This window comes from Maylandia zebra, linkage group LG17, assembly GCF_041146795.1.
Source record: "Maylandia zebra isolate NMK-2024a linkage group LG17, Mzebra_GT3a, whole genome shotgun sequence".
In the NCBI taxonomy this organism is placed as follows: domain Eukaryota; kingdom Metazoa; phylum Chordata; class Actinopteri; order Cichliformes; family Cichlidae; genus Maylandia; species Maylandia zebra.
The window spans coordinates 7,436,024-7,463,494 of NC_135183.1; the positions used below are offsets into that span (position 1 = coordinate 7,436,024).

At 40.9% G+C, this 27,471-nt stretch overlaps 1 protein-coding gene across 1 annotated transcript in view; it reads right to left on the reverse strand.

The window, feature by feature from the left end:
* The window catches only part of col24a1 (collagen type XXIV alpha 1), an 86,782-nt gene extending 60,778 nt beyond the window's left edge, over positions 1-26,004 (reverse strand). The window contains exons 1-5 of the mRNA XM_004562127.3: positions 25,445-26,004; positions 18,356-18,423; positions 10,819-12,197; positions 5,079-5,132; positions 2,866-2,919 (exon numbers count right to left, since the gene is read on the reverse strand). Coding sequence (XP_004562184.3) covers positions 2,866-2,919; positions 5,079-5,132; positions 10,819-12,197; positions 18,356-18,423; positions 25,445-25,497 — 1,608 coding nt within the window. The 5' untranslated portion in view covers positions 25,498-26,004. The remainder of the gene's footprint in view (positions 1-2,865; positions 2,920-5,078; positions 5,133-10,818; positions 12,198-18,355; positions 18,424-25,444) is intronic.
* Between the last annotated feature and the right edge of the window lie 1,467 nt (positions 26,005-27,471).

The window sequence follows — 27,471 nt, forward strand, 5'->3', positions numbered from 1 at the left end:
TCCAGCCAGGATTATGCCACGAGCTTCTTAATGGCTACAAAAAGCATCTGGTTGATCTGCAACTTGCTAAGGCACATTTAATCCAATAATAATGGGGGTGCCTCTAAATACTTTTTACAGGAAATCCAAAATAAATTCAAACTTTAGCAGCAATTTCTTTTTCCAGACTTTCAAGATTTTGTAGTCATTCCATCCTGGACAAAGAACGGTTAAAAAAATAACAAACAAACACTAAAAGCCCCAAATCACCACAACATTCATTCCCACGATCGTTTTATGTAAACTTTTTACCACAACTGCATAAGTACCTGCCTTTTCTAAATCAGTTTGTGAATTCCCTTCTGTACGCATGATATCTTTATTTTAGCCTTCTCTTTGCATAAGTAACCTGTTTAAATGTGACTGGTATTCATTGTTTGCTAATAATAGACTGATGAGTGCCACATAAATGATGGTTGTGCCACTCATCACAACTTGGTTCAGAAGGAAAAGAAGATCATTTAAACCAGGGGTAGGCAACTCCAGGCCTCGAGTGCCGGTGTCCTGCAGGTTTTAGATGTGTCCATGATCCATCACAGCTTATTTAAAGGGCTAAATGACTCCTCAGCATTTCTGAAGTTCTCCAGAGGCCTGGTAATGAACTAATCATTTGATTCAGGTGTGTTAACCCAGGGTGCGATCTAAAACCTGCAGGACAGCGGCACTCGAGGCCTGGAGTTGCCTACCCCTGATTTAAGCGTTTTGGTAAATCCCATTTTTTACATTTTTCTTATCCGTCTACACTCACTGCAAATAAAGATTACCTGCCTGTGTTTTTAAGCATCATATTTCCATAGTTTTGACTGACACCCAATGAGGCATACAAAGGCTAAGCGAGTGAGAGAAGAGAAATCCTGCCATATCATAAAACCAGTTCCTTCCTGTTTAAAAAACAGTCGGCTGAGCATAAAGTCGACAGCCTGACAGGCTCTTTCAGGTTAAGGGCTTATCTTTATAACATTTCAGATTAGGCTTCAAAAATGTAAGATTGGCTCAGAGTCAGTAACCATATTCCCAGTGTCCTAGAAACAAAACACATTTCAACAAGAGATGTTTTCCAAAACTGAGACAAAGAGGTTCTCAGTCGCTTCCCTGCCTCCGCAAAGGGTTTCAGGGCTGAGAGTGACTCACTGACCGGTCACTATGGTATTAGATACTCTTTTATTTTTCCACATGAGTGTGGGAGTAAACGCTGATAGAACAGAAAGCCGGCAGGTGGCCTGCTGTTGCATAATAGCTGATCAGTGGAATTTAGCCAAATCTCAGCGTCTCAGCAAGGTCAGAGGTGATACAGAATAAATCCACCTCTCTGTGCTGTTTCAACAATCAAGGAAGAAAAACAACATTTGGTAGTCTCATAAATAGAATTCTTCTCTCCGTGTACTAACAAAGTGAAGAGGCATTCGCTTGTCGGAAAGTTTGGCAATCAGCAATGAAGAGGGATGGGTAGGACAACCACTCGTGCTTCGCTTGACTCCTGTAGCGGGAGTGTTTGTTGATTGATTGCTTGGTCTTGGCAGCCACTCTGTGGGTAGACAGTAAGGAATACAGCCACCACAAACATGTGCATGGCGCTGCCCACATTCTCGCTCAGCCTTACCGATGTTTCTGGTCCTAAGCTGGGGAAAAAGCTTAGCAGTGACGCTTTCTGTTGGATTTCTTCCCCCTTTTTATATGAAATCAGTGCTATGGTTAATGAGCCAGGACTGGCACAATTATGCCCTGTGGTTAAACCCAAGGTAATAACGATCTAAGCTAAGGGTATCATTTAAACAAACAACCGCCTTTGTCTCCTCCTGGTGCACGGTGTCAATATACAGGCCTGCTATTATCATGCTTGCCTACATCTGGCTGTGTTTAATTCCTCTTGCACACACTCTCTTCTCTTCAGGGAACAGCATGTCAGTCGCTATAATTGATGCCATTTGCTATATAGTAAAAACTTTAACTACAGAAGAGTAAATTTCCATGAGTTTGCAGGATTTCTCAGATAACTAAGCCACTTAGTGACATCACTGCTGATGTGCTTGATTGATTTAATGTTCAAGGACGCAAAGCGCAGACTCTAACAACTGTGTACAACTATCCTTTAAAAACAAACTCTTGACATGCCTCTAACTGAACTAGCCATTATGTCAAGAAACGCTGTGTGTGGTCTTGTCAGGAGAAGACAGCATGAAATCAGGACGCCACACTGATGAATAGCATGATTAGATCTACTGCCAATAAGAATTTTAAAAAAATAAAAATAAAAAATGGCAGGTTGAGTGTATTTATACAGTTTTTTGGTACAACTGTCTTCTCAACGTATTTTATACAATAACCCACATGCACTGATGGTGCATTAAAGCCAATTCCTCGTTTCAGTAGTTTCCTAAAGTACATTTTGAAAAGTCGGCTAAGACAGCAAAATCCGATCACTAAGCTTCCGATTAATTTACACCACACATTATTTCCTTATCCACAGCCACAGCCAATGGATTGAGCACCCCAACTACGAGAGCAGTGACGACATGGTTATCAAAACCCACTAATGTGACGAGTCCTTTTCAAACAAACCAGCACTTAGCCATGGGTTTTCCACTTCTTTACAAAACAAGGTGACTAAACGCATATGGCTAGATCTTTTTAATGAAAGCGTGTGAAAGCAGAGTATAACTGAACAACATCCCTGGCCTGTGTGTTGGGTTCAGTGGTGCCCCTTGTGGCTGTGAGGAGACGTTCTCCACACCCATAGAGAGTGTACTAGCCAGAACTCTGTGTGGTACTCTTACAGAGTGCTGTTTATACATCCCACTCCTTCTCCTATTGGAGAATACTGCTCACCTTGGGTCCAGGTGGTCCAGGCTGTCCTGGTTTTCCATGTGGACCAGGGGGACCCTGGAACAGACACAGGAGAGAAACGTGAAATTGCTGTGCATTGCTGTCAACAGCTCAATTTGAGATGAGTTCAGAATAGTTACATGTTCCACAGCAATGTAAAATAAAAGTGATGAAACAAGAAAGTTGCACAAAGATATTGCAGTTTCTTCAGAAGTGCACACACCGTTAGATTTAAAATGAACAAATAAATCTATTCTATCACATTCGCCTTCAGTGCAAATCAGTATATCATGGAAGCAAACAGTTATGCAACCACATGTGCTTAAAGCTACTATTAAATCCAGTTCTTTGTACTGTTTAACGGCAAAGAAAGACACGGCTCAAAGTGGTCTAACTCAAAAAATGATCTTTAATTTTACATATTCCGGATTATGGAGACTGAGCAGAGAGACAACATCAACTTCAGTCTGAAAAAGGAGCCGCCAGTCTGATTATTTATATACTTCCTCTACACGTCACGCACACTTTAAGTTTCGATCAAACACTCTACTTAGTTTCACTTTCTGCCTGCAGCTCCTGTGCTCTGCAAAAGCATGCAGTTTCCTGTCAGTACTCTTGGCTCAGACTCTACTCAGAGATGGCCCTTTTAGACTATATTAAAAACAAGTAACAATAAGCACTAACAATATATTTATTTTATGACACTACATGTGCACAGTCAAATGCACACTCGCACATCCACCATAAATGCACTGCATTCCTCCACATCTGTACCCCTGCTGCTTACCAGGCTTTTCTGCACTACAACAAGAGCTAAAAAAAAGAAGCTCCAACTTTTCAGTGCTGTGCCTAATGTCTTCTGAATGAAAGTGCATACTGTCAACTAAGGTCCACCTTAAAGAAACGCAACTCAGCAAGACAAAAGCTGCTATGATAATCAGCGCCTCTTCCCCCCAGCACAGCTTTGTTATAGGATACAATATCATCTTTCTGCACAAACACATCTGAGCGCTAATATGACATTAGCACCAGAGCTGCCTCTTGCACTTGCAGGCATGATAGTTCACACTAGTTGACAGCACTGACAACAACATCAGCAATGTCTGTAATTCATTATCCCATGTTGTCATGTCAAGGAGTTCATCTGACGAGGGACGGTTCTGGACCACAAAGTCCATTATCCTGTGCAGAAACAGCAGAGACACAGTTAGAGTGCGCTGCCCTCAGCTTTCCAACACATAATGGTCCAAAGCCTCGTCCTGTTTGGACTTTCGGACTTAGCCTACAGGGTGATAAGTATGCTCTGTACCAGCCATGTGTTTTACAATCCTGTAATAGGAGACATGTTTAACTGAATGCCACCTCTTAGGGTCTACAAGCCTGTCTGTCTTTCTTTAAGGATGCTTTTCATGCTGTTAAAATGCAGACTTAAGTTAAAACCTTCCCTTCAAGTGGAATCAGTCATCTGGCGTAACAGCAATGCCAAAACTGAGGCTCAGGCAAAACAGCACCAAGTCCTATGACATAGTTGTGAACCTTGCTCATCTTTTGCTGCAACTAACATCATGCCATCTGACCTAATGCTTCAACATCTTGGGGAACTATAAACTCCTGTATGTGAGTGTTGCATGTTGCCTTTTTGTCACATCTGAAAAACTGTGGCTAATCTTAGAGAGGAAATCATGTACACATAGGCACATAAGTATATCCACAGAGGGCCACTCGCCTAAATAAACTAACATGGTTTTACCCCATTAATAATCAATGCATTGGCGCTGACACTCGGGAGTCATTGCTTGATATGGTTAAGAAGCAGGTGCTGAAATCTACAAGTAATCAACTTAATTATGCTAAATGTTTTCTTTAAGTGCAGCTGGTATTTCCATTCCATCAGTTAAATTAGCCATGATGATGCGTCTCTGCATGGTCGAGCAAAGACGGGACTGAAGTTATTCTTGACTTATTTATACCTTCCGTCCGACACTAAAAATAAAACACGCCTTGTTCTGTTTAAAAGATGCCTCCAGGGCCTGTGGCGTGATTGCGGCGTTGCATCATCAGCCTTAGCAGATGTATACAAAGTAGTCTTGAGATCAGAGTGGATTTAATCACACTAACCACAACACTGTCTGTCAGCACTGCTTTCCCGACGGTCGCAGATGTGGTGGTGACTAGCGGAAAAGCACAAGAGGAGTGATTTTGCAGAGATTACTCACCCGAGAGCCTCTTTTTCCTGGAGGACCAGGTAAACCAGGGGGACCAGGAGGACCCTAAACCAGAAAGAAACCAGAAATGTGGAAAGGAAGGAGACATAGATAGAGACAGGGAAGAGGGGGGAAGACAGTGCATTAATGGCAAGCAATAACATGTAGTTCACTGTTTAGGCATATTTGTGTAGAAGCTGCAAAGTTTAAAGAAAAGAGTCAAATGTTTGCATCTAAAAGCCCAATCAAGAAAGTCCTGATCAAGTAAAGCAAGTTACATTCTCATTATTAGACAGACACCGGTGTTCTCCGACTAGACTATTCCTAATCACCATCCAGTATATGCATAGAGTATACAGGGCTAAACAGCATTGAATTGGCCAAAATGGAAGCAGAACAACAAATCCTGCCTGTGCTTAGAAATCAAGAAGTTAAAGCAGTTAATAGGAAACATAAGCATGTGCATTCAGTTCTACTTTAAGTAACAAATGTAATTAAGGATATGATATTTTATCATTCAAGGTTTTGTTTTGTTTTGTTAGAAACTTAGTGAGCTCATACAGTCCAAATGTAGAGCCAGCTTTTTCTTTTATTTATTTATTTGTTTGTTCATTTATTTAAAAAATGTGCTCTTTCAAAATTCTCTTACATCCTGTTTATCAAATGCTTCACATTATAAGCCAAATGTGTGGAAAGGAGTTTTAGAAAATTTAAGTAGAAACCAGAAAATCCAACTTAGGCTGAGGTCTGGGCTTTGACTGGATCATTGAATCACCTTCATTCTTTTTTTCACTTTATGTTGTAGACTTGCTGCTGTGCTTGGCATCATTGTCCTGTTATGACCCAGTCTCAGGCTTTAGCTGTCAAACAGAGTTGACAGTTGACTAGAATACTTTGGCATACAGAGGCCTTCAAGGTCAAATCATTGACTGCAAGGTCCCCAGCATTCACCGTCTCCTCCACCGTGCTGACAGTCCAAAGACTGTCCAAAGGACTTTGTTCCAGGATTCTTCTGGTTTATTCAAACACACCTTTGAGAACCCCAGCTGTGCTGCCATGTTCGTTTTAGAAATAAGAGACTTTGTCTTAAACAAGCTGTACTTGTTCAGTCCTTTTCGATATATACTATAACCATGAGATTTAACATGCTAACTGGCACCTCTGGTGTCTGAGATGTAGCTCTTGGGTTTTTTGCAGTTTCTCTGAGCATTGCAAGGTCATGAGGTGAATTTGCTGGAACATGGGGGAAATTGCGGTCTTGTGTAGTCTTGAAAGCTCTAGACCAGCAGACTGCCAAAACCTCTGCTTTTCTGCTAAAGATGCGCACACTTGCTGATAATCGATCAATCGAGCACATTTCATTATTAGCACCTAGCTGCTACCTTCCATCTATGGAAGGAATAGGGTGTACTTAGTTTTTAACAGGGCTGTGTGCCAGACATATGCACTAAATTCACTCTGTTTAGCTGTGTAGAAAGATTTAAAATGTTTTGGGAAAAGGTCAGAGTCACATGTAAGAAATACTTGTACACCATTTCCTTCTCTCCCCCAAAACAATGTTAATATTCCCAAAACTAGATGATAAGACTGTTTACTGTTCAGTGTTTTTAGGGCACTCTGGAGCATCTCTTGTCAGAGAAGTAGATGGGCAGAGAGGGATACATAAATAAAGAAACAGCTGTTTGTTCCTCCAGACTCCCACATACAGAGACATGGAAAGTGTGAGCACACCACCGCCTTCGCCACAACAACAGGGCCTAAAGAAACGGAGGCACTGATCGACTAAAATGACCGTATTCAAAGGCTTCATCTGTGCTGCCAAGATAGGGGTCAAATATTCAACAGTGTCCAGTGAAAAGGTCAATTTTCTTGAAAGTCGAAGGGCAAAATGAATCTTCTTTTGAAGAACTCTTTTTAACTGCTGCACTGCGATAAAGTTGAGTTGATTCACACAAACCAATGTACGTTGTTTACACACAGCAACTTACTTTCAAAGGGGAAGGAGGAAATAAATGAGTGAATTTCACTCCAGTCCTGTATTTTATTTTTTTAATTGGCTGTATTTCAGTGAAAACAATTTTTTATGTGTTTGTTATAGTTTATGCAAGTCTTTTGTTTATACTGCTGTTGGCCAGGACACACTTTGAGAATCGGATTTTCTTTTATAAGAGTCATTTTTCCTGAATAAATAAAGTTATAATAAATTAATAAATAAAATAAATGAAGATTTGGTGAGATTCCTTTATTCCCGAGACTCGAGTTCTTGTTTTGGGATTGTTGTTTTTTTTAATTTCTAAGAGCTATTTGGGATAAGCTGGACCTGATAAATACAAAAACCAAGCATCAGCTTTGATTTCAACTTTCATATATTTCAATATTAACACATGGAATAGCTAAAAGCAAAAAAAAAAATGTATAAAGAGACATTGGACACAACCAGTGACCTGTTCAGGCCAATCAAACACATGAAAGCAGAACAGTACAACAGCATTTCAGTGTTTTACATTGCAATACCGTATAAGCATAAAGACACCAAATATCAATATCTTACACACGCAACAAATATAAAGTGTACATTTTATCAGACCACCAGATGGTGCTGTTGAGTGCTGTTTTTCTAGAAAGGTCAGCCGGTAATGATCAGCATGTGGGGCCAAGTTAGCAAACCAGAGATGTGGGCAGAAAGAAATTATAAAAGCACGTTGCCTTTTAAACATATACTGTAGGCGCACTGGATTATAAGGCGCATTACGCAAAACAAAACAGTCAGATAAGTCAAATTTTACTCAACTCATTCTTCTTGCTTCCTCCACTTCTGTACCATTGTTTCATTAATGTTGAATTCTCTGGCAGCTGCTCTATTCCCAAGTTGTTGCAGTATATTAATGACTAACCTCGTATTGTGGATGGATTATCTTAGTTGTTCTCCCGACTGAAGTTTGGTCCGTTTACAGCATCCTGCCATGCGATTGCATTTGTCTCTAACCATTGGGAACCTTCATGTTAATTTTTATCGAGTGGAAAAAAGTTAGCGTTCATCCTCCAGCTTCACTGTGTTTATGTTATGCCAACATAGCTGTGTCACTAGCGATCACGTAGCTCATCATTATATACCAGCTAGTCCAACTTCAGTAACCCTACAAACGTCACTGTTGTTTCGTTTTCTGTCTTCATTTATGTCTGAAGTGACAGCAGAGCTGTACGTTAAATATTTTTCACAAATCTCTCAGTCAGAACATGCTATATCATGTTTAGGTGGAAACTAGGAGCCAACTTCCTGCTAACTTCTAACTCTGTTAAGTTTAATAAATTCTGTTTTCATTTCATGACAGAATTTAGACAGTTTTTAACTCTCAGTGATGCCGCAGTGTTCATTTGACTTTGGGACCTGAGTTTGACCCAGGTTACTCCACGAGGCTCCTGACTATGGTAGCCGTAATGCTCCAACAATCCATCAAGCTTCATAGCTTACCAAAGTCATACTAAAACATTTTTTGATAGATTTTTGAGCGCCATGTACCACATAAGACTGGTTTGGGGTCAGTAAGCATAACCAGAATTCATACATAAGGTGTACCGGATTATAAGGCACGCTGTCGATTTTTGAGAAAATTAAAGGATTTTAAGTGCGCCCTATAGTCCGAAGAATACAGTAAAGGTTTTTTGTTGATTTTTTGTTTTTTAGCAAAGCCCGGACCAAAGACGTTCGTATGGAAGTAAAATATTCTGGGAATACTAGAATAAAAAGGTTTATGTCATGCAACATCATCTTAAGGTCATAGGCAAAGGAGTAGCAAAACTGACAGTGATTTAGCTCAGCCAAAGTCCAGCCAACCCCGTGGCCCACTTAACTGAACAAAGCTACATCCTAATTCAGAACGAGCTACAAAAACAATGCAATCCATAGCCTACTCCATGCGCAACTACCCACATCCATACGTGTTGCAGAAAGCAGGGGCCTTTGTTACGTGCTCATGACACCCAACCTCTACAGAGAAGTGAAGTGTAAAGCTGATGAAAGTCCGAGTATAGTAGTCAAGACAACATTAACTTCCGACACATGCTGTGGAGTTCCATGTTACTATATTAGCTCACTGTCTCGAAGAGGACTGGCAATCACAGTCTCATTTTCAAATACCTCTAACAGCAGAGTAGTCCAAACTTGCACAACTCCAACTGAAATAACTGCAAACTCCTAATATTCTCAAAGTGCTTTTATTGTCAGTGAAAAACTTGGTTTCCTTCTGAAACTTCAGAGAACGCTAAAAATGATAATCTCCCATCACTCCTCAGAGCTTGGGCATGACTTTTGCAGTGGGGTCAACCTACTCATAATGTTGTGTCATTAAATTGGGCCAATATTGAAGCAGTGAGTCATTTTAAATTGGGGTTTTTTTTGTCACTGTGAGTAAAAGAAATCATATACATCATATTATAGACAAAGGGGAAAGTAAGACACGCTTTCTTCTGCTGCTTCTTTGCTTGTTTTGAATTTTCTTAATGAAAAAAAGTGCAAAAATGCTAAAGCACAAATTAAAGGGAGTGCAGGAGGCCACCTGTACTCGTCCAGTTATGTGGCTGAAAAACTGTGAAATACTTCCCTTGAGGAAACAGGCCAGCTTGTCTTCAAGTTCAAACAAAGAGCTAGCCACTGACCTTCAGCTGACCCAGCATTCAAAACATGCCTGCATCTAAGCGGTCAGAGTAGCCAAGACACACAAACTGTCAAAGATAACAGCACCGAAGGACAAACATTGTGGCTAATTAAACATTTTTGCCAAAATACGATCCGCTGGAAAAAGCCCTGTGGCTTAAACTGTGTCATGTTCACAATGCTCGATTATGCCTCGAAAAATGATTTTCCCATAGAACTAAAGTCCATCTTTAATTCTGTTTTAAGGCAATTTTAGTTTCTCTCCAAGAAAAGAGCCTGTCCATGACAGGACACTGGAAGCACATCTCAAGTCATGAGACAATGTTAACCATGTTAGAAGATTCTCCCTTGGGTACGAGAGTCATAACATTTGGTTAATGTTTGGTCTCCTGAAAGGAAACAAGGGTAGGAGAGCGCGAAGATGATATGGACAAAATGTGTTTCCCTCCAAACATTATTGAGAAAGAAGTATAGCAGCATGGGAGTGTGATTTTGACAAAATACCGCAGTATAGCTCAATTAGGCTCTGGGACATGTAGATAAATTGAAACAACGATGCTGGATAAGATGTGTCTCTCCCTACAGGTCTGCAGGCGCTGTAAGTACGGAAAGATGAATCCAGGCATTCTGCATCATTATACACTCACATGTTTATACCGAGCACCAAGAATGCCTAACACATCTCACACATGGAAACATAAGCCACACTCATGAACTACAAGTGTGTCCAGAGCCACTAGCTTACATCATGGCCTGGATCAAGTGCTTTTTTTTTCTTCTTCTTTTGTTTTTAAATCCAGGGGTATAGCTCTAGTCCTCCAAAGATTTATCCTCTGACATAAGAGCAAAAATACCTAGCAGTACTTAACAACTTGTAGATACAGGGAAAAAAAGCACACTGCTTGGACATGCCATCACCTTTAAATCACTACATTTCACTGCCAAAACATTTTGCATGTCTCCTGAGTGTAATCAAGCCACATTGTGGCTCACTCAGAATTTGACTCTAAAATATACATAGCAGTGCACTGGTTTGCACATCAGTGCTCTCTATAAGCTCTAATTCTCTGCTTGTGATTCACAAATTCAGTCACTTACCGGAGGACCAGGCTCTCCTTTGGGGCCATGTAAACCATCTTGGTAGTCATAGAAGAACTCTGGCTCCTCGTATCCATAATCATACTCTCCCATGTCTACGTCATCATAGCTGCCATCCAAATCATGCTGCTCTGAGGTGTCCACCTGATTCTCCCTGTACAAAGTAGTGCTATTGGCTCTCAGATGAGTCTCTGGGAAATTTTGGCTTGTGGAGCCAGAGTCCCTAGAGCTTGTGATGGAGTTGTTCCTGAGTTCTTCCTTTAGTTGGCTCTGTCTGACCAGGGAAACAACACCTGTAGTGGCATCCGGACTTGGCTGTTTTCTGGAATTTCTCTCTTCTTCTGTGCTGTTTTCAGAGTGTTCAGTGTCCTCCTGGGGCGTAGTGTCTTTAGCCAACACATTTTTGGTAGTGGTGGTTGTTGTGCTATAGGCAAAACCCAGAGCTGCTTGACTACTTGGCGTAGTTACGGTGGGGCTATAAAGCTGGAGTGATGATGTGGCAGAGTGGGATAATGGTTTCAATGTGGAAATGTTTTCTTGGTCCCCCAGATGAGGTCGTATTGGTGGGCTCAGAGTTGAATGTTGCGTGACCAAACGATCTGGGGATAGTTTAATGGCTGCTGTAGATCCGATGGGTGTATTTTGAGTAGCTGCTACTCCAAGAAGAGACTTTGTCAAATGGCTAGAAGGGGGGTCATTCACCACAATATCCGAATCAGAATGTGGGAAATGTAATCGGTAAGTGTCGGCCAGCCGGCACTGTTTTTTAAGATATTTGCAGTAGTGCGCGGCAGCTTGGGCTGAGGGATAGATATCCAGTTGGCAGACTTGACCACTAAATGGTGCCGCCTTGGAGTTCATCCTTCCCAGAGTGAAGACACCCCCAGATTCCCCCAGTGTTTGAGATCTCCCCAGGGTTTGCTCCCACTGTTGCACCCCTCCACAATTCGCATAGAAGGACACTGAACGTGCACGAACCCCAACAGCAAAAGGGTGCAGCCGCCCATCCTGCCAGTTGTAGTTGAAGTAGATGGAGGCTTTCTCTGCAGTATAAACCACCACTCTGCGTGGCAGCAACTGAATGCCAAAACGCAACCGGTCCCTCCCGTCCTTGATACTAAAAAGAAATGCATTGTTTGCTCGCCAGGAGCTTAGGCTAACTATAACGGAGAACTCTTCGCCAAATTCTGAAGGGAATAGATTGGGCACTGGCGCCTCATAGAGGGAGTTTGAGTCGAGCAACACCCCATATCCAGAAAAGGGGCCATCGAAAGGTGAGGGAACATTTGCATAAGTGGGAGGCTGTGAGCTTGTCCTTTCGTAGGTATCGTCTGTGTGGCTTTGAGTTGTAAGCCCCAATCGATAAAGGATATCCACTCCTAAAGGACAGAGACAGAAATATTTATAAGATTAATATGCTGAGAATGAATTGCACAATTTTATGAAAATGTACAAATCGCAAAAATGTTTCAAAACAGTTTTAATACATTCAATTGCAGTTCAGTCAAAGCTGGCGGTCCAACACCAGGTTACATTGACATTTCAACTTAAATTCCTAATAAAAACCTTGTTTATTTCAAGAATTAAAACTGAAACCTGCTGAGAATATATCTCTGATACAAGAAGAGTGGGGAGTTAACTTATTCAGCAGGTACTAAAAGCCTGCATTTTTACTTGCATCGAACTATTTTATCGGTAGGACTTTTGCTGATCTATTGGCATCGGCATTTACAGAGCTTAAAAAAAATGTGTCATGTGACGCTAATAAAAAACTGAATTCACATTTTTATACCCAAATTTTAGCCAGCAGTCTGGACTTAATTGAGCATAACATTCAACCGCTAAAGTTAATTTTTCTGTTCTGGAATACAACTTAATAACTTTCACTTTGCATCCTGATGATTTGGTAACACTTTGCTTTAGTACTTTTTTCTGTTTTTTGTAAAACTGCAAATTTGGAAGTTCATGGATAACAACAATTATATTTTAGCATTAAAAACACATTTTCAAACTTGCAGTAGACAAACCATTACATAAAAAACATAAAGGAATTACCAAAACTTTTAATATAGGGCAGCTGTGGCATAACCCTTAAATTGGATGGCGGGCTAAAAGTAAAGAAAAAACAGGATGATGAGTCTTTAACCACGTTATCAGTGCTAATTTAGTGTAATCTGACCACCAGAGGGCACTCTGCAACGTCCCTGTTGGTAGCTGATCTGAGCAGAGTTAGGCAGAGAGTGCACGAATAAAAGTTAACTTAACAAATGTTAATAAAACCTTTTTATGCTTTGTGTGTCAGTACAAAAAGGGAAAAAATGCTATTGGCCAGTATATCGAAAAATCTATTATTATATCATCAAATATCGGTATCAGTTTTAAGTCCTATATCAGCCAGCCTCTTTTTTATATATTATTCCTTTCAAAACTATTTAAGAATGCAAACCTTGATAGTTCTCTCTTTTAATAATACTGAGAAAAATATTTGCATTCGCATTTACAGATTCACAAATAAAAATGAAATGATGAAAATCTTCTATAGATGCCTAAACATGTTGCTCATGGACAAAAGATTTTAATTCGATGGCATTAAATATGAAATAATTACAAAACTGTTATTTTTTTTGACCAAATAATCAGGCTAAAACACAAGGAGTGACATCAGGAGTGAAAAGAAGGGACTGGAGAAGAAGTGCTTATCACATCATTGGAAGTGTCCCAGCATCCAGAGCCTGCAGCAGCGGAACTAACAGATGCTTTTGGGGTCATTTGATCCAGCCCTAACTAGAGATACTGCCTGTACTGAACCCAAACTGGGACCGGACAAGAGTTATTTTCTTTTTGAAGTTAAATGACTAAGAAAAGTTAGTGAGCCATTAGGGCCATGTAACAATGTCAGCATGATGCCAATGATCCAATCCATGTTTTTCAAGCAACAGAAATGCAGCTGTAGCCCAGATGAGAAGCAGGGGCAAGATAAGCATGTAAGCAGAATACAGGAAACTCCTCCTCCTTTTTGAACTTGCATACAGAGCACATTCTGTCGAGCTTTGCATTCAAAAAACACAGCAAACTGGCGATGATACATGTCAGTACATGATTGTGATTAAAGGATGCTGCACACATAATTCAACTTTAAATATCAACTGAATTGCAAATGATGGCCTCACTTATTTGTGTACATGCAAGAGAAAGCATGGAGGTATCTGTTAGTGCACTGGCAGACGAAGACAGCAGTCACACAGAAGCGTTTGTTCAGTGTTTAGATCTCAGCAACAGTTTGACAAACTACGTTCCACTGAAGAAACGACTCCACCGTATTTGGGAATACCAGCTTGATAGACGGGCCAGTTAATGTAGAATTACTGTGAGTGGAAACAAAAAACAAACTAAACCAGTGTCCACATATTATAGTATTGTCTTCTTAAAGTGTTATAAGCTTTTTTTAGTCTGAAAAAGAGAACTGAAGAGTGGGGTCTGTGCTTGTTGCTACTCGGCATATAGAAAAGGCATCAGAATCAATTTCCTGAGAGAAAAAGTGGGATCAGTACACGCCTGGAGACACAGACATAAAGTGCATCCTTCAGAACATTCTGTATACCCTTAATAACTCCATGCTCTATACGCTTGCTATCGAAAAGACTTCGGTGAAGAGTTAGAAGAGTTAGAAAAATACGAAAATCCTAAACTGAGCATTTGACCTCTAGAGGTGTGAATATGTAGATGCAGGGAAATAATGATCTTTTTAATGTTTGAACTTTGCCCATAATGTTGTAGTCAGGTTAAAAAAAAGTGCACCCTCTTTCAACACTAAGGTTTAAGATATAATAAAAATTTGATAGTTCTTAGCAGGTATTGGAAAAGCAATAAAACATGATATATTACACCACGTTATTATTCATGTAACAAAAACTAAGCCAGCATGCTGAAGTAAGTACACTGCTTCCATAGGAACTGAGAGGGTTAATAGCAGCTAATCAGATGCAATTGATGATCTGAACAGCAACAAGTGTGAGTACCTCTGTGAAAAGCAGATGTTTTGGCACTTTGTAGGTCTTTAGCATTCAGGTGTGTTAACACATTGCCAAGGAGGAACGACATCAGAAATGATCTTAAATGAGCAATAGTCAGTGCACCAGTTTAGCTAAGAGCGTGAGCATCCACATGCTGCATGGCCAGAAAGCAGCAGGTTTGAGTCGGACTGTGGCCCTTTGCCGCATGTCTTCCCCTCTCTCTCTCTTCCTGAGTTCATCTGTATTTATTATCCAATAGAGGCAAATAGCCAAACATTTTAAAAATATATGTCAGTAATTGTTGCTGCGCATCATTCTGGGAAGGGTCTTGAGGTAATTTTCAAACAAATGTGTGGAATCCATCTTCCCAGGAGTGGATAAATACTCCTGGAGGTCAGTCTGTGCAATGCACAGAGAAACTATATAGACCTCGGTTAGTGTGTTAAATTTTACAGTTTATGACAATACAATTAGAAAAAGACTGAAGAAATATGGCTCGCTTGGAATGGTTTCAAGGAGAAAATGTCTTCCCGTTAAAAACCAAAGTTTCATCTGAACAAAACGCAAGACTTCTGGACCAATGTCTTTTGGCCTTAACGCACAGTACCACATTTGGTGTGAACCAAACACAGCATATCAGCACAAACTTGTGTAAGGGTGATGATTTGGGCTTAATTGACCAAAACTAAACAAGAACGTTCAGGAACCTCGATTTCCATGAAGTTCTTGTCTTGTTCTTTTAGTCAACCATGAACTCTAGAGCCCAATGCAGGCCAACTGCCTAACAACCCAATATTGCCTCCCACTATGTTGTGCAACAGAATAAAGGCAGAGCAACAAATCTACTACAGAATGGCTGAAAAAGAAAAAAATCAATGTTATGATGGGACCATAAAAGAGAATAAACAAGGAACTGAAGCAACATTGTAAACAAGGTCGGGCCAACGTTCCTCCACACTGATATGAGACTGAGCTCCTGAATCACAGGGTGCACTTAATTTTTAATTTTGTTTCATATACATGTGCTGTCGTTTATCTCAGCTTGTATTTACCTCATTCTAAGACCTGTTAAGAAGCAGATGAAACCCATTTCTGTCATACTGTTTGGGTGCCAGAGCAGAGGTAAAGAAAAGAAGACTACAGAGATAAAGACAATGTGCTTTCACAGCATTTTTAGTCATGCAGCTCTGATAGGAGGAGTATCTGTCTGCAGAAGATCTGAGCGCTCACTGTGATGTCCTCCACATTCACTGCCTGAGGTAACGTCAGACGAGATCCCAATTAATCTGTCTCATACGTTAAGACAAGGTGCTCTTGCGCTGTCTGTTCATTCCTCCTCCCCTCATTATGATGGATTGATTCTACTTGGAGCGGGCCATCACGTATCACCCGTGATACGTGGGGACATGGCGTTGCATGATGGCATAAGGGGAGGGACACTGCAAGAGGCAGTAGACAAGGCACATAAACAGTCTATGTGAGGACTAATCATGAGGTCAGCCTTAGATAAGACAATACTGCAATAGTGGAACAGACCCCAGGATATGACATATTTTTATATTATTGCTTCAGTGCCTGATTCAACAAGACTTTACTCTTTCAAGAAAGTCAGACTCAGGGTGAGAGATGAGATTATAGTTAAAAGATCCCAAATCAATGTAGATCCACTGATAGAGCAGAGCCCAGCAAAAATAACAACTCTATCTATGATCACCTTCTAACTTCAGCTCTTCTCACCTCCAATTCTTCTCATCCTTGTTGCTCTGTTTAAAAATAAAGATGAATATCACTTCACCCCCAACACCTGACCAGGTGAGGCACAGCTGCCAAAACATGCCAAGCTAAGATTTCCTCTTCCCATTGTATGTGCATTTCTGCCATGTACTTTACATTATGGGTGTATTTAGTATTTTCATTGATGGACCATAGAGATGCGAGCACTGAGTCAGAAATGTAGCAGGAGGGGAAAAAACAGAGAGGGAGGAAACAAAGGTACAACGGTTATTTATGCTGCTTTTAAATGCATGCCATGGCCCTGAGAGCAAGAGCGGGCATGTTAAGGAAGAAGGTTAAAAGTGATCAGAAGAGCAGCTAAAGAGGAATTCCTGTGTGCACTTGCTGTTCCTATATGTACTGTATGTGCTCCAAGATAAAAGCAGAAATAGGGTGTGATGTGGTTGAGCTGTATTATGAACAAGGCATCGTAAACATTAGAGGAGTTCTGTAGGAACCGTTCTGAAGGATCCCAGTTAACGAGTTCTTTAGGATCCCTAAAGAGTTTGTGGCATCAGCTGATGTAATTACTGGAAGCATTACAAGAATGAGTAGTTTGATGTGCATTTAAGCCACTTCCAGTGGTTTTATTTCATCTTAGCTTCTAACTTTTCCAGGAAAGATATGCTTACAGTGTAAATGTAAAGATACGCTACTTAAAAACGCATGTAATCCTAGTCTATGTGTTCTGATAGTAACCGTGTTTCTTTTCATTTAAAAATATGTTAATAGGAGAAGAATAACGCCAAAGTTTGCATATGTGTATATCGGTTCTCATATATCGGTTTGTATATGGCTCATTTATTGACGATACTTACATTTTTCTGAGTAACAGTTCAATTCAAATTGATTTTATTTATATAGCACCAATTCATCACAACTGTCGCCTCAAGGCTATAGGAAGAAAAATCTTTTTTCTTAACAACTGTGTGTCAGTTTATATATTCTGTATTTATTTCCTGTTTCTGTCATTCTGTCTTGCCTCTGTTCTTTAGCATTTTGGTCCCATTTCTGCAGCTGCTGCTGGACTTCTTCTTTGACTATTATTGTGCAAGCCATAAAAAGATTCAACAACTCTTTATCCAGCTAGTTGCGATCCGGAACTGGGGCTGCTGCACTGAATGGGGGGATCCAGCAATGTCAATTAGCGAGTGCTAATCACTGCTGATTCTGTGTCTAGCCTACATTGAAATAAAAGTTTATATTTGAGTTGTTGTGTTTTGTTTTGTACTTAATGACTTTAAACTCACAATGCAATATGTAGCATGCTGTCTTGATTTAACATTTTAGTTTTAGGACCAAATATACCCGGCTACCTGCCATCACCAAGTACCAATATGATGTCAGTGTTCTCCCAAGAATTAAAATCTCCACACCATATAACATGGAATTTATTTGAAATCTCAGTCAGGAGGTTTTTATGTCAGGTAACAGGAGGCTAATGTTAAAACAGAGTCACTGACAAGCCATGAATGCAATAAATAGCAGACACCCCACTCACTTAATGTGAATAACCTGGCTCACACCTGATCGGCTTCAATAGGGCCCCTGCAAGTGTTACATAGCATCACTTTTCTGTTATTGATTTGAGTGGGATACAGACAGGAGCTTTTATACCGTCTATATGACAAATGTCAGTGAGTCACATGTCCTAGTGACAAGGGGGGGGGGGGCATCTAATAAAATGCTTTCATATAATAAAAAAAAAAAAATGCTGACTTTTAGTCATGCATAAGTGTTCTGTTGCTTACCTTGAGCTGCGTAATCTTCTCCAGAGAGTGCTGCTGAGCATACTGACAGGAGCAGGAGAAAGTTCCACCTAGATGGACAAAACAAAGATCAGTTTCATGACTAGTTGTTGGGTTTGTCTCTCTGACACTTTTTAAACATACAGTCACATCTTTATTTAATAAAGATACACTAACTGATGCTAACAGCGGAGCATGGCCATTTGTAATTAGCATGGCTGTGAATGCTTATAGTTAAGGTGATCAGGCGACCCTGAACTCTCCCTTAGATATGCTGCAATAGGCCGAGGCTACTGGGGACTTACCATCATACAGAGTGTTTCTTCTTAAGTCACCTCTCTGTGTTTATACAGCACTTTGCATTTAATCGCTAGTTATTATTAATCTCTGACTCTCTTCCACAGTGCGTCTTCTGCCTTGTCTTCATCCATTCACCCCCAACCGGTCACTGCAGATCGACACCTCTCCCTGAGTCTGGTTCTGTCAGAGGGTTCTTCCTGCTAAGAGGGAGTTTTTCCTTCCCGCTGTCACCAAGTGTTTGCTCATAGCGGGTCACCTAACTTCTGGGGTTTTCTCTGAAGCAAAATGAAGCACCTTAAAGTGAGTGTTGTTGTTGTATGGTACTATATAACTAAAACTGAATTAAACTGAATACTATTATGTTGCAATAGTCTTTAAATTTATAATAAAAGTACACAAAGCAGGACTTTACTGAAGCAATATAGTCAACGCTCAGCTTCCAAACCACCCCAGTATGTGAGCTGCCACAGTTTAAGAAACACTTTACATAATCTGATACTGCTTGGTGAGTTCAAATAATAATTAATGCTATGTAAATAATAAATAACATGCTTGTGATCTAATCATCACTTCAAAAAATGAGAGCTGAAGTTACATTATAATCATTTTGGTTCTGAAAATAGTGTCAGTTTTTTGAGAAAGAAGAGAAGAAGGAGAGAGCAACGAGACAGCAAAAGTGCTACTGGAGAGGTAACAGACAGCCAGATAAGGAGAATAAAATGAATCCTTGTCAAGTAATTAGCTGATAAGGTCTGCTTTTACATGAATCCTTTCGTTTACACTAAACAATCAAGAGATTCATCAGATAAATGATTCATTCACAAGAAAACATATTCATCCTCTCCTGTGGTAGATGATACTGAGTAGATATCACTAGTCGAAACAAGTAAAAACGAAAGCTGGAGCCCCTTAAAAGACAATGTGACTGCTCCGTTTCAAAAGCCGTTCCACTTTGACATTTTTATGCCTGAAGACGTAGTGACAAGCGATGAAAAGAATATTTGAGCATCGTGTTTTATCGTTTCCAGACAATGATGGATTTGATCTCCAAGGCACATGGTTAATAACAATTTGATGCTTTTTATGGCAAAGCAAGGACCATAAAGAGGCAAATGCCCCAGCCAACATTCACACAGGAGTTGCTCCTCCCTTTTCATCTTTTTCAAGTTGGATCTCCTCTACCAAAAACCTTAAATATCCTGAAAAGCTACCAATACTAAAATATGTTCCATTCTATAACAGGCTTATGAAACAGTAAGTTATATATTAATCATACTACATGTTGTCATTTTGCTGCACAAGAGTCACATAACTCCACTCTTGACCCTCACTGACCCCCACCTCTAGATGGCACTCCCCACCAGACAGCTACAGAGGAAGGACAGCAGACAACACAGAACAGCCGGTCCTCAGCATCACTGTAAAACCTTCCTACCCAAAATTGTGCAAAAATGTCGTGCAAATTAGGTAAATTTGTTCACGTTAACTTTAGCTTGTCCAGTAATATTGTCCACTAAAATGCAGATAGGGTGCATATACATTGATGTGTCTAGAAATGTCCAGAACTACAGATCAGGCAGTCGAACATGTGTTATAAAGTCTTAATCTAAGGTAAGGTAACATTTGCTAACACTGTCACCAGTAAAGCTGGGGGGGAAAAAGTATAAAAAGTATAAGAAGAAGCAGCTTAAAAAGAAGACAGAAAAGAAGAAGCAGTAACTCCAGTTTTAGTGAAGGTTTGATTTAAAGGCAACGCAAACAAAATACTTCACAGCACATTATCATCAAGGTTTTCTGGAATACGCTCCTTCAGTCATCGATAAAAACAAGAATCCAACTTAAATAAAGCTCCAGCACAATATCACCGTTTGCTTATTTATCCCCTCATGAAGTCATATTCATTCAACATTTTTCACCTGGTCATCCCGCCTGCATTGGCCCTGCTCCTCGCAGTTTCAGAACCACTGATCTACAGTAAAGCTGGACATTCAAACCAAATCACATCAGCAGCCCTGAAAACAGTAACAGCTGCTTATACAACTTGTTCTGGCAACTGGTGTCATATTTTTCTCTGACACTGACACAGTGTGGTGGCTGTACAAAGTACAAGAGACAGTAGTCCTGCTATTTTAATATGCAGGGCGCCATCAGTCAAAGGTTGCTGTCACACCTTAATCCTGCAGGGACTGACAGCCTCAAGCAGCATGACAGGCGCCTTACAAACAAGTCTTTTTGGTGGCCTGTGAGCATGAGATTAACCCAGTGTGAGTCACTTTCTGACAGAGAGCCCCCACCCCCCACCCCAACTCCCAGACGGGAAGCCATACTTGCCCTGCAGAACTGAGTAATAAAATATAATCGAAAGCAGAAAAGAGGGGGAAGATTAAAAAGACAACAAGGGAAGAACAGAAAAGGAAAGGGCTGCCTTTAAGTAGAGACACCGTGAATGAGTGTGTCACCTGTTCCCCATTGAGAATGTGGTGCGACATTCCACAGCTGGTAACGCAGACGTATTCCCAAAGTCGGAAAAAGTTACAAAAAAACAAGTTGGGGGGGAGACATATGAATACAGTCATTCATCTACTGTGAGAGGATTACAGTGACATTTATAAGGGCAACGAGTAGCTGGTTCTGTTTAGACATTGGCAGCTTTTAAAAGTAGACCAAAGATAGAGGGGAAAAAACCAAATAAATCACTTAACGTTCCTTTTTAGAGTGTGTGGATCCATGTGACGCTGATTCAGACATTTTTTTTTTGTCCTGCTGTCTGTCCCACAGTCTCTTGTTCGTGGCTATTTAAAGCATCTCTGAGGCTCTGTCACTGAGCACGTTCCGGCTATCGCTTCATCACATTTTTAGAAACAACTGGTGACCATTTCCCCACTTGCTGAACCTTGGTTTGGTGCTTTAACCTTTATTGTGACATGCAAACAGAATGGAAGGGATGTATCCGACTAATAAGAAAAACAGACTACATCCAATCTTTCATCAGAGGTGAATTCCCTTATATGTGACAGTACCGCTACGGCACGTTTCCCCGTCCTAGCAGTTAATGGAAAAGACCCCTGAAAGCAAGACAAAGCTCCCCAAACAGTGCTCTGTTGACGAAGGGAAATACCACTATGTGGGGAGTGGGTGTCATGTCAAGACTATAAATAATCACAACTTAAAGCTCCACTCTGCAATGAATCATTCCAGCAGTACCAGATCTTTCCTTTCTCCCCTTCAAAATTAGCTTGGATCCCTAACAATGGTTCATTCAACTGGGGAGAAGGCTGAGAGTCAAATGGAGAGGCAAAAAGCTCAATTACGCTTGGCAAATAGAAGCAAACCTATTACACTTCTGTTTATAGTCTCATAAGGAACTGGAATCTTTTTTTTTTCCTTTTTTTTAACATTCATCATTACTGTCAGTCAGGAGGTGAGCAGCGGCTTTCACGGTTCATTGTTTACACGTCTAATTTACCAAATCAGTAAGTAACAGCGAAGCATGCAAAGCTGTTAATCTACACACACAGCTCTGAAATGAAACTTCTAGAGGATCTCCAAGAAACTGGAAGCACTAAAACTGCTGTTGAGGTGCGTTGGTGTGAAAAATCCAAAAGCTGCTGTGTTTGACTTCGCTTTGGGCAAAAAAGGTGCTCTGAATAGGACAATCTAAACAAACCTGATGAGACTAACCCTGACTCACCCGTCCCACTTTTCATAACCCCTGAAGTTTGCTGAAGCTCTTTTGGCACTCCTTGGAGGAGTCATTATTCAGAAGATTGAGGTTTATAGAGCATGACCTTGGAGCGTTTACCTAACCTCTACTGTTGTGTGACTTAGCTGAGCCCAGTCTAAAAATGCCATGGATGTCATAGCAGATATAACACATAAAATGACGCAGTGCCCCGAGGATCTGTTAAGACCCAGCATCACCCAGCATGTTACAGTATAAACCAGTTGAAATGTTTCCAAATGAGTGCATCACTTTCTTGCAAATCAGGTGTTCTGTTCCTGCATGTTTTGCTTTTCAATCTCAACAAAAAACATTCCTGGACACCATGAAGTCACTGATCTACTGCCAAAGAGTGTTCCCGCTGGCTGGGTTACAGCTTCAGTACCTGTACCCTTATCATATTAACTTCACTCTGGTATAACTAAGCAGGCTTGTTGTCCTCTCTCCAAATAGCCATCAGCAAAAATGATTAACAAATCAGCAGGTTTCCAGGATTGAACTGTCTAATAGTGGAGCGTTTGCAAAGGCTAGAAATGATAATGATTTCCTAACTGTTCCAAGCCACCAATGATTCCAAGCCATCATGAATCTAAGTGGACTCTTCTATAAGGAGCGTGCCATGTCTCTCCTCTAATGAGCATGGCTAACATTTGTCAGCTCACTCCAATGGTACTCGGAGTCAAGAGGTCACGGCAGACCAGTGTAAAGATTGACTGAGTTCACAAAACAGTGAGCAGACAAAGGCCCGTGAGTAAACTTCCACTGGCTTTTATTTATTTGCCCTTTCCCTGTTGCAGAGAAACCTTCAGATGTTAGGAGGGTTAAATACACTCACTCACACCGACAGGCCAAAATCCCTGCAGCCGGTGATTTGGGGAAGGTGAGTACACTCCAGCACGAAGGTGGAGAGGCTGTGATTGTAGCACAGAATAATTCAAAAAGGGTAACCTGAGCTGTGGGACGTGGAAGTCTTATTAAAGGCATTTATAGTGAGCTCTGCCGATTACCCAGATGAGCCAGGACATTGTTTTTGTAAAGGCTTTCCTGTCAATCTGTCCATTTTCCTAACTTCTTGTGCTTGGTTTGGGACTGGAGCACATCTAAGCTGACACTGGATGAGCGGCAGCATACACCCTGCACAGGTTGCCCGTCTATCACAGGCTGTTAAATTGTTGTGTCTATAAGGGTTCATAAATTATCTCAGATTTGAGCACCACAAATTAGAGTCTGCTTAGCTCCATTGCAGATAAACATAAGTAGCTGCTAAATACCATTAGATGGTGGGAACTTTGGTATTGTTGTTATCCAGTTATATTGAAAGCAAAGTTTGACATTTTCTTGCATAAATACTTATCCTATCATGCAGTCCACTACAACTTATACAGGAAGGCTTTTCTGTAGAAGCATTACCCTATAATGCTTCTACAGAATGTAACATGTACTAGGGTAGCCTCATAGGGAGCTACACAGTTTGTACTTTATGTAGTGACAGTAAAACTTAGTATCCCTCATGCACTCAGAGGCACAGTAGACATGTGGTACACTGAAAAACATAATAACTGGGTAAAACTACAGAACAATTAACGTTTTCAAATGAAAGCACTTCACTTCCTGTATGAATTCTTGCTGATGTTTTTCTGTATTTCTTAACAATGGACTGAAATTTGTACCATTTGCAAAAATGTTCATAAACTTCTGTAAAAAGACAAATAATGTGCTGGCAGAAAAACCCTTTATATTCTCTGCTTTTTTGTCCTTCTGCCTCATTGACCTGACAATAGCAAACTTCTGCTCACATTATCAACCACCTGGAGGTACCAACCTGTGCTGAGGAGTCAGCATGCACTCTCAGCCAGAGTGTATGTGAGTGGTTGTGTTTCTGCAGTGTTATAGTTCTAGCACTGGCAGCAATAGAACAGCAATGCCTGCAACAGTGGGTGATTGTCTGGAGCTCAGGAGCCAGTTAACCACTGATGCATACACACTAACTCTGTCTGTGAATTCAAGGGAGGCCAGATTTATCCCCAGTCACCTCAGTTTTCCCCATAAGGCTCTCATATTCACTACCAAGGACAAAAAAAAGGATCTCTTATAGGGTTTCAACTCTACTGTTTTACATCAAGCAACCGCTATCAGCAGAGAATAACAGAATGTCTTGTGATCTCAGATTTTGTTTTTAGATCATATCTGGAAGAGATTCATAATAGAGTACAGGCAACTTGGACTCACTTCTGATAGAAGATAATGCTTTTCCTGTGAAGTACTCTTTCTTTCAAGAAGTGCACATTTCTGATGTTCCACAGACCCCAGCTGAATGTAGCAGGACAACAAGACCTGCATGCTAGATGTCAATAATGCACACTCCCATGAGGAATGTTTAGGGTTTAAGGGTGTTCATCTAAAGCCTTAACACGTTTACAGAGATGGACACATTTGCTCCTCTTGGGTCCTTCACATTTGCTTCTGTGCTTCTTCTAATTTATCACTTGCAGAATAAGCATTATTACTTACAAGACAGCCTCATTCATCCCCTTTCTCCATGGTTTACTGTTTATTCTTCAGCTTACTGGAGCTGTGTGAGTGGGTGCCAAATAAAAAGATGATATTGTAGCAGATCCTAGACTGCATGTTCACATGGTGGGATCAAAGCCAACTTCCAAAGCTGAAATGCATGGGTGTATGGAAAAGTACAGGTATCAGATGGGGATGGTAAAGCTTAACAGCAGCAGTCCGTGCACAGCTAGAGTGAAGCTAATATGCAGAACAAACAGGTCAAACGGATCGAGCTGAAGACATCCTAAAAAGAGAAAAACTACAGCAAAGCTCAGTCGTCTCGTGCTTAAACTTTCTAAAATTCTGAATAGTTTGTGCCACGTTTTGGTGCCACAATCGTGCAGCTCAGCTGCTGAAACTTGTTTGGTCAACTGGCGCCCTGTCAGGGAAACACGCCAAAGAACCTGAACAGAAATAAGTCTCCCAGTTGCCATATCAAGCGAAAACCTGTTCCGGAAACAGCTTCAGCGCATAGATAGTCTGACATCTGCAGAGTACTTAACCAAATGACCACTTACGTTGCTGCCGCGGAAACGTGTCCACTCCTTGTCCGTTGAGCTCCTAAATGCATTTGTATGCATTTGTCCAGGCAGCAGAGATCTGGGTGAAAACAGAATCACACTCAAGGGGATACCTGCACATGGGCTAACCTTTGGTAAGAGCCAAAGGAAGCATAAAGCGGACGGAGATAACTGCCACCTCAGAGTTTCCTCATCGTAGCTGCTGCAGTCCTGAGGAGAGGTCTCTCCAAACTCTTTCAAAACCAAAGCCTCAGTTCCTTTGCGCTCTGCGGCGCGCAGTGATCAAGCTACTTCTATCCAAAGTGGAGACGCGCAACAGTTGCATAGGGGGGAGAGAAGGACTTGCAGTGCAGCGAGTCGGTATGCACCAATGTAAACTTGACTGCTCTCAGGGATTCACAGAATTAGCACTCGACTTCTTCTTGGTCTCCAACACAGCAGATTCAGTTCCATGCGTCTTTGCCTCCAGGCGGTGGCTTCTGCTATGTGCCTTGACTTGCACTGATGCGAGGGGAACCCGTACTCAGCCCATCACAACCCCATCCTACCAGCTGGTGGTGTTGGATTTCACCGGTTACTGACTCGTGACATCACGGACGGAGTTTTGGCTTGAGCCCTTCAGTCACTCTTTGAGTGGAGTTTGAGTGCTGCACTACCCTGCACGTTTTCAATATGTTTAGTTATAAAACGTTATAAAATGCACGTAAAAATTGTAAATCATAGACATACGCAAACCAACACAAAAAATAATGACGTAAAACAGAAAACATCAGATGGCATCAGTTCAAAATGTTATGCAATTACTTTACTTGACATATATGACACTGCGTGTAAGCTGAGTTTTAAAAAGAGCTTAATTTTGAAGCGGCTCTAATAGTATCACTAACACTTTACATGGCAGAATAAGTGAGCTTGAGTTAGTTGTAAGTGCACTTGATGCACATTCATAAGGAAATCGTCACAGAAAATGGGATTATTATGGTCGCCTGTTTCTGAACATACATCACACATCCAACATTCAAAGTAGAAAGCCAGTATCAATGAAATAATGATCACAATACTACTAAAACAAATAGCATGCAGTATCTTAAATCCACTAGTTCAATTTAAGTAAGTAACCTTTATCTTTTATACATTGACCATTAAACTGAAATTGGGCATTGGCTGGAAAAGTGAAAATATGCTGTAGCGTGCTCACAGTGTGCTGTATATATAAAGACTTGACTGCCTCCTGGCTGTAGCACAGGATTAAACAAATGATGAAAAAAAGAATTTTGATGTAGTCAATAATGCACTCTCATAAAACAAAACAAAACGCTATGATTCAGCGAGAGAGTTAGACTGTTAGATGTGAATGTGGTTTATGAGCTTAGGTAGCATGCCATATAGTCTGAGGGCTTTTGATTTTGCGTCTGCTCCTTCTCCCGAGATTTACACAAGCACAGATTTATTAGGTGTATAAACTCCAGCAGTGTTTATAATGACACATTTGCTCCGGCACCAAAAATGCTCCTTTGTTTTGCGGTTTCCCTGTCCTAACGCTGCACAGAGTTCTCCTTGAAAATGACACCGTTTCCTCATCTCAACCATCGATTTTTCCAAACAAACAAGCTCCAACTCACTTCCACCATTTCCCACTCAGACTAACCCAATAACCTTGGACAAGAAGAGCTCTGTCACGACCCCCTCCCCGCCACATGCCATGGCATCCTCCTCTAGATGTCTGCATCCTCAGATCAGCCTGGACCGGGATTGAGTCCATATGGTTTGCAGTTTAGGGGCCTGGGAGACACGGAGCTTTTCCTGCCTCTAATTCCAGGTGGAGAACACAGGGTTTTTTAACCTGAAGACAGTTAAACAGCAGTGACAGTGAGCAGTTAGAATGCCCAAACACGGAGCAAGGTAAGAGAGGTCAAAGTGGCATGAAAACTCCAAGAGAGCCCATCAACCAGTGCAAACGACGACTTTCATAAGGATTTTGTGATTCCTGTAAACAAGGTGTCTGAGGCCCTTTGTGCTGCGGA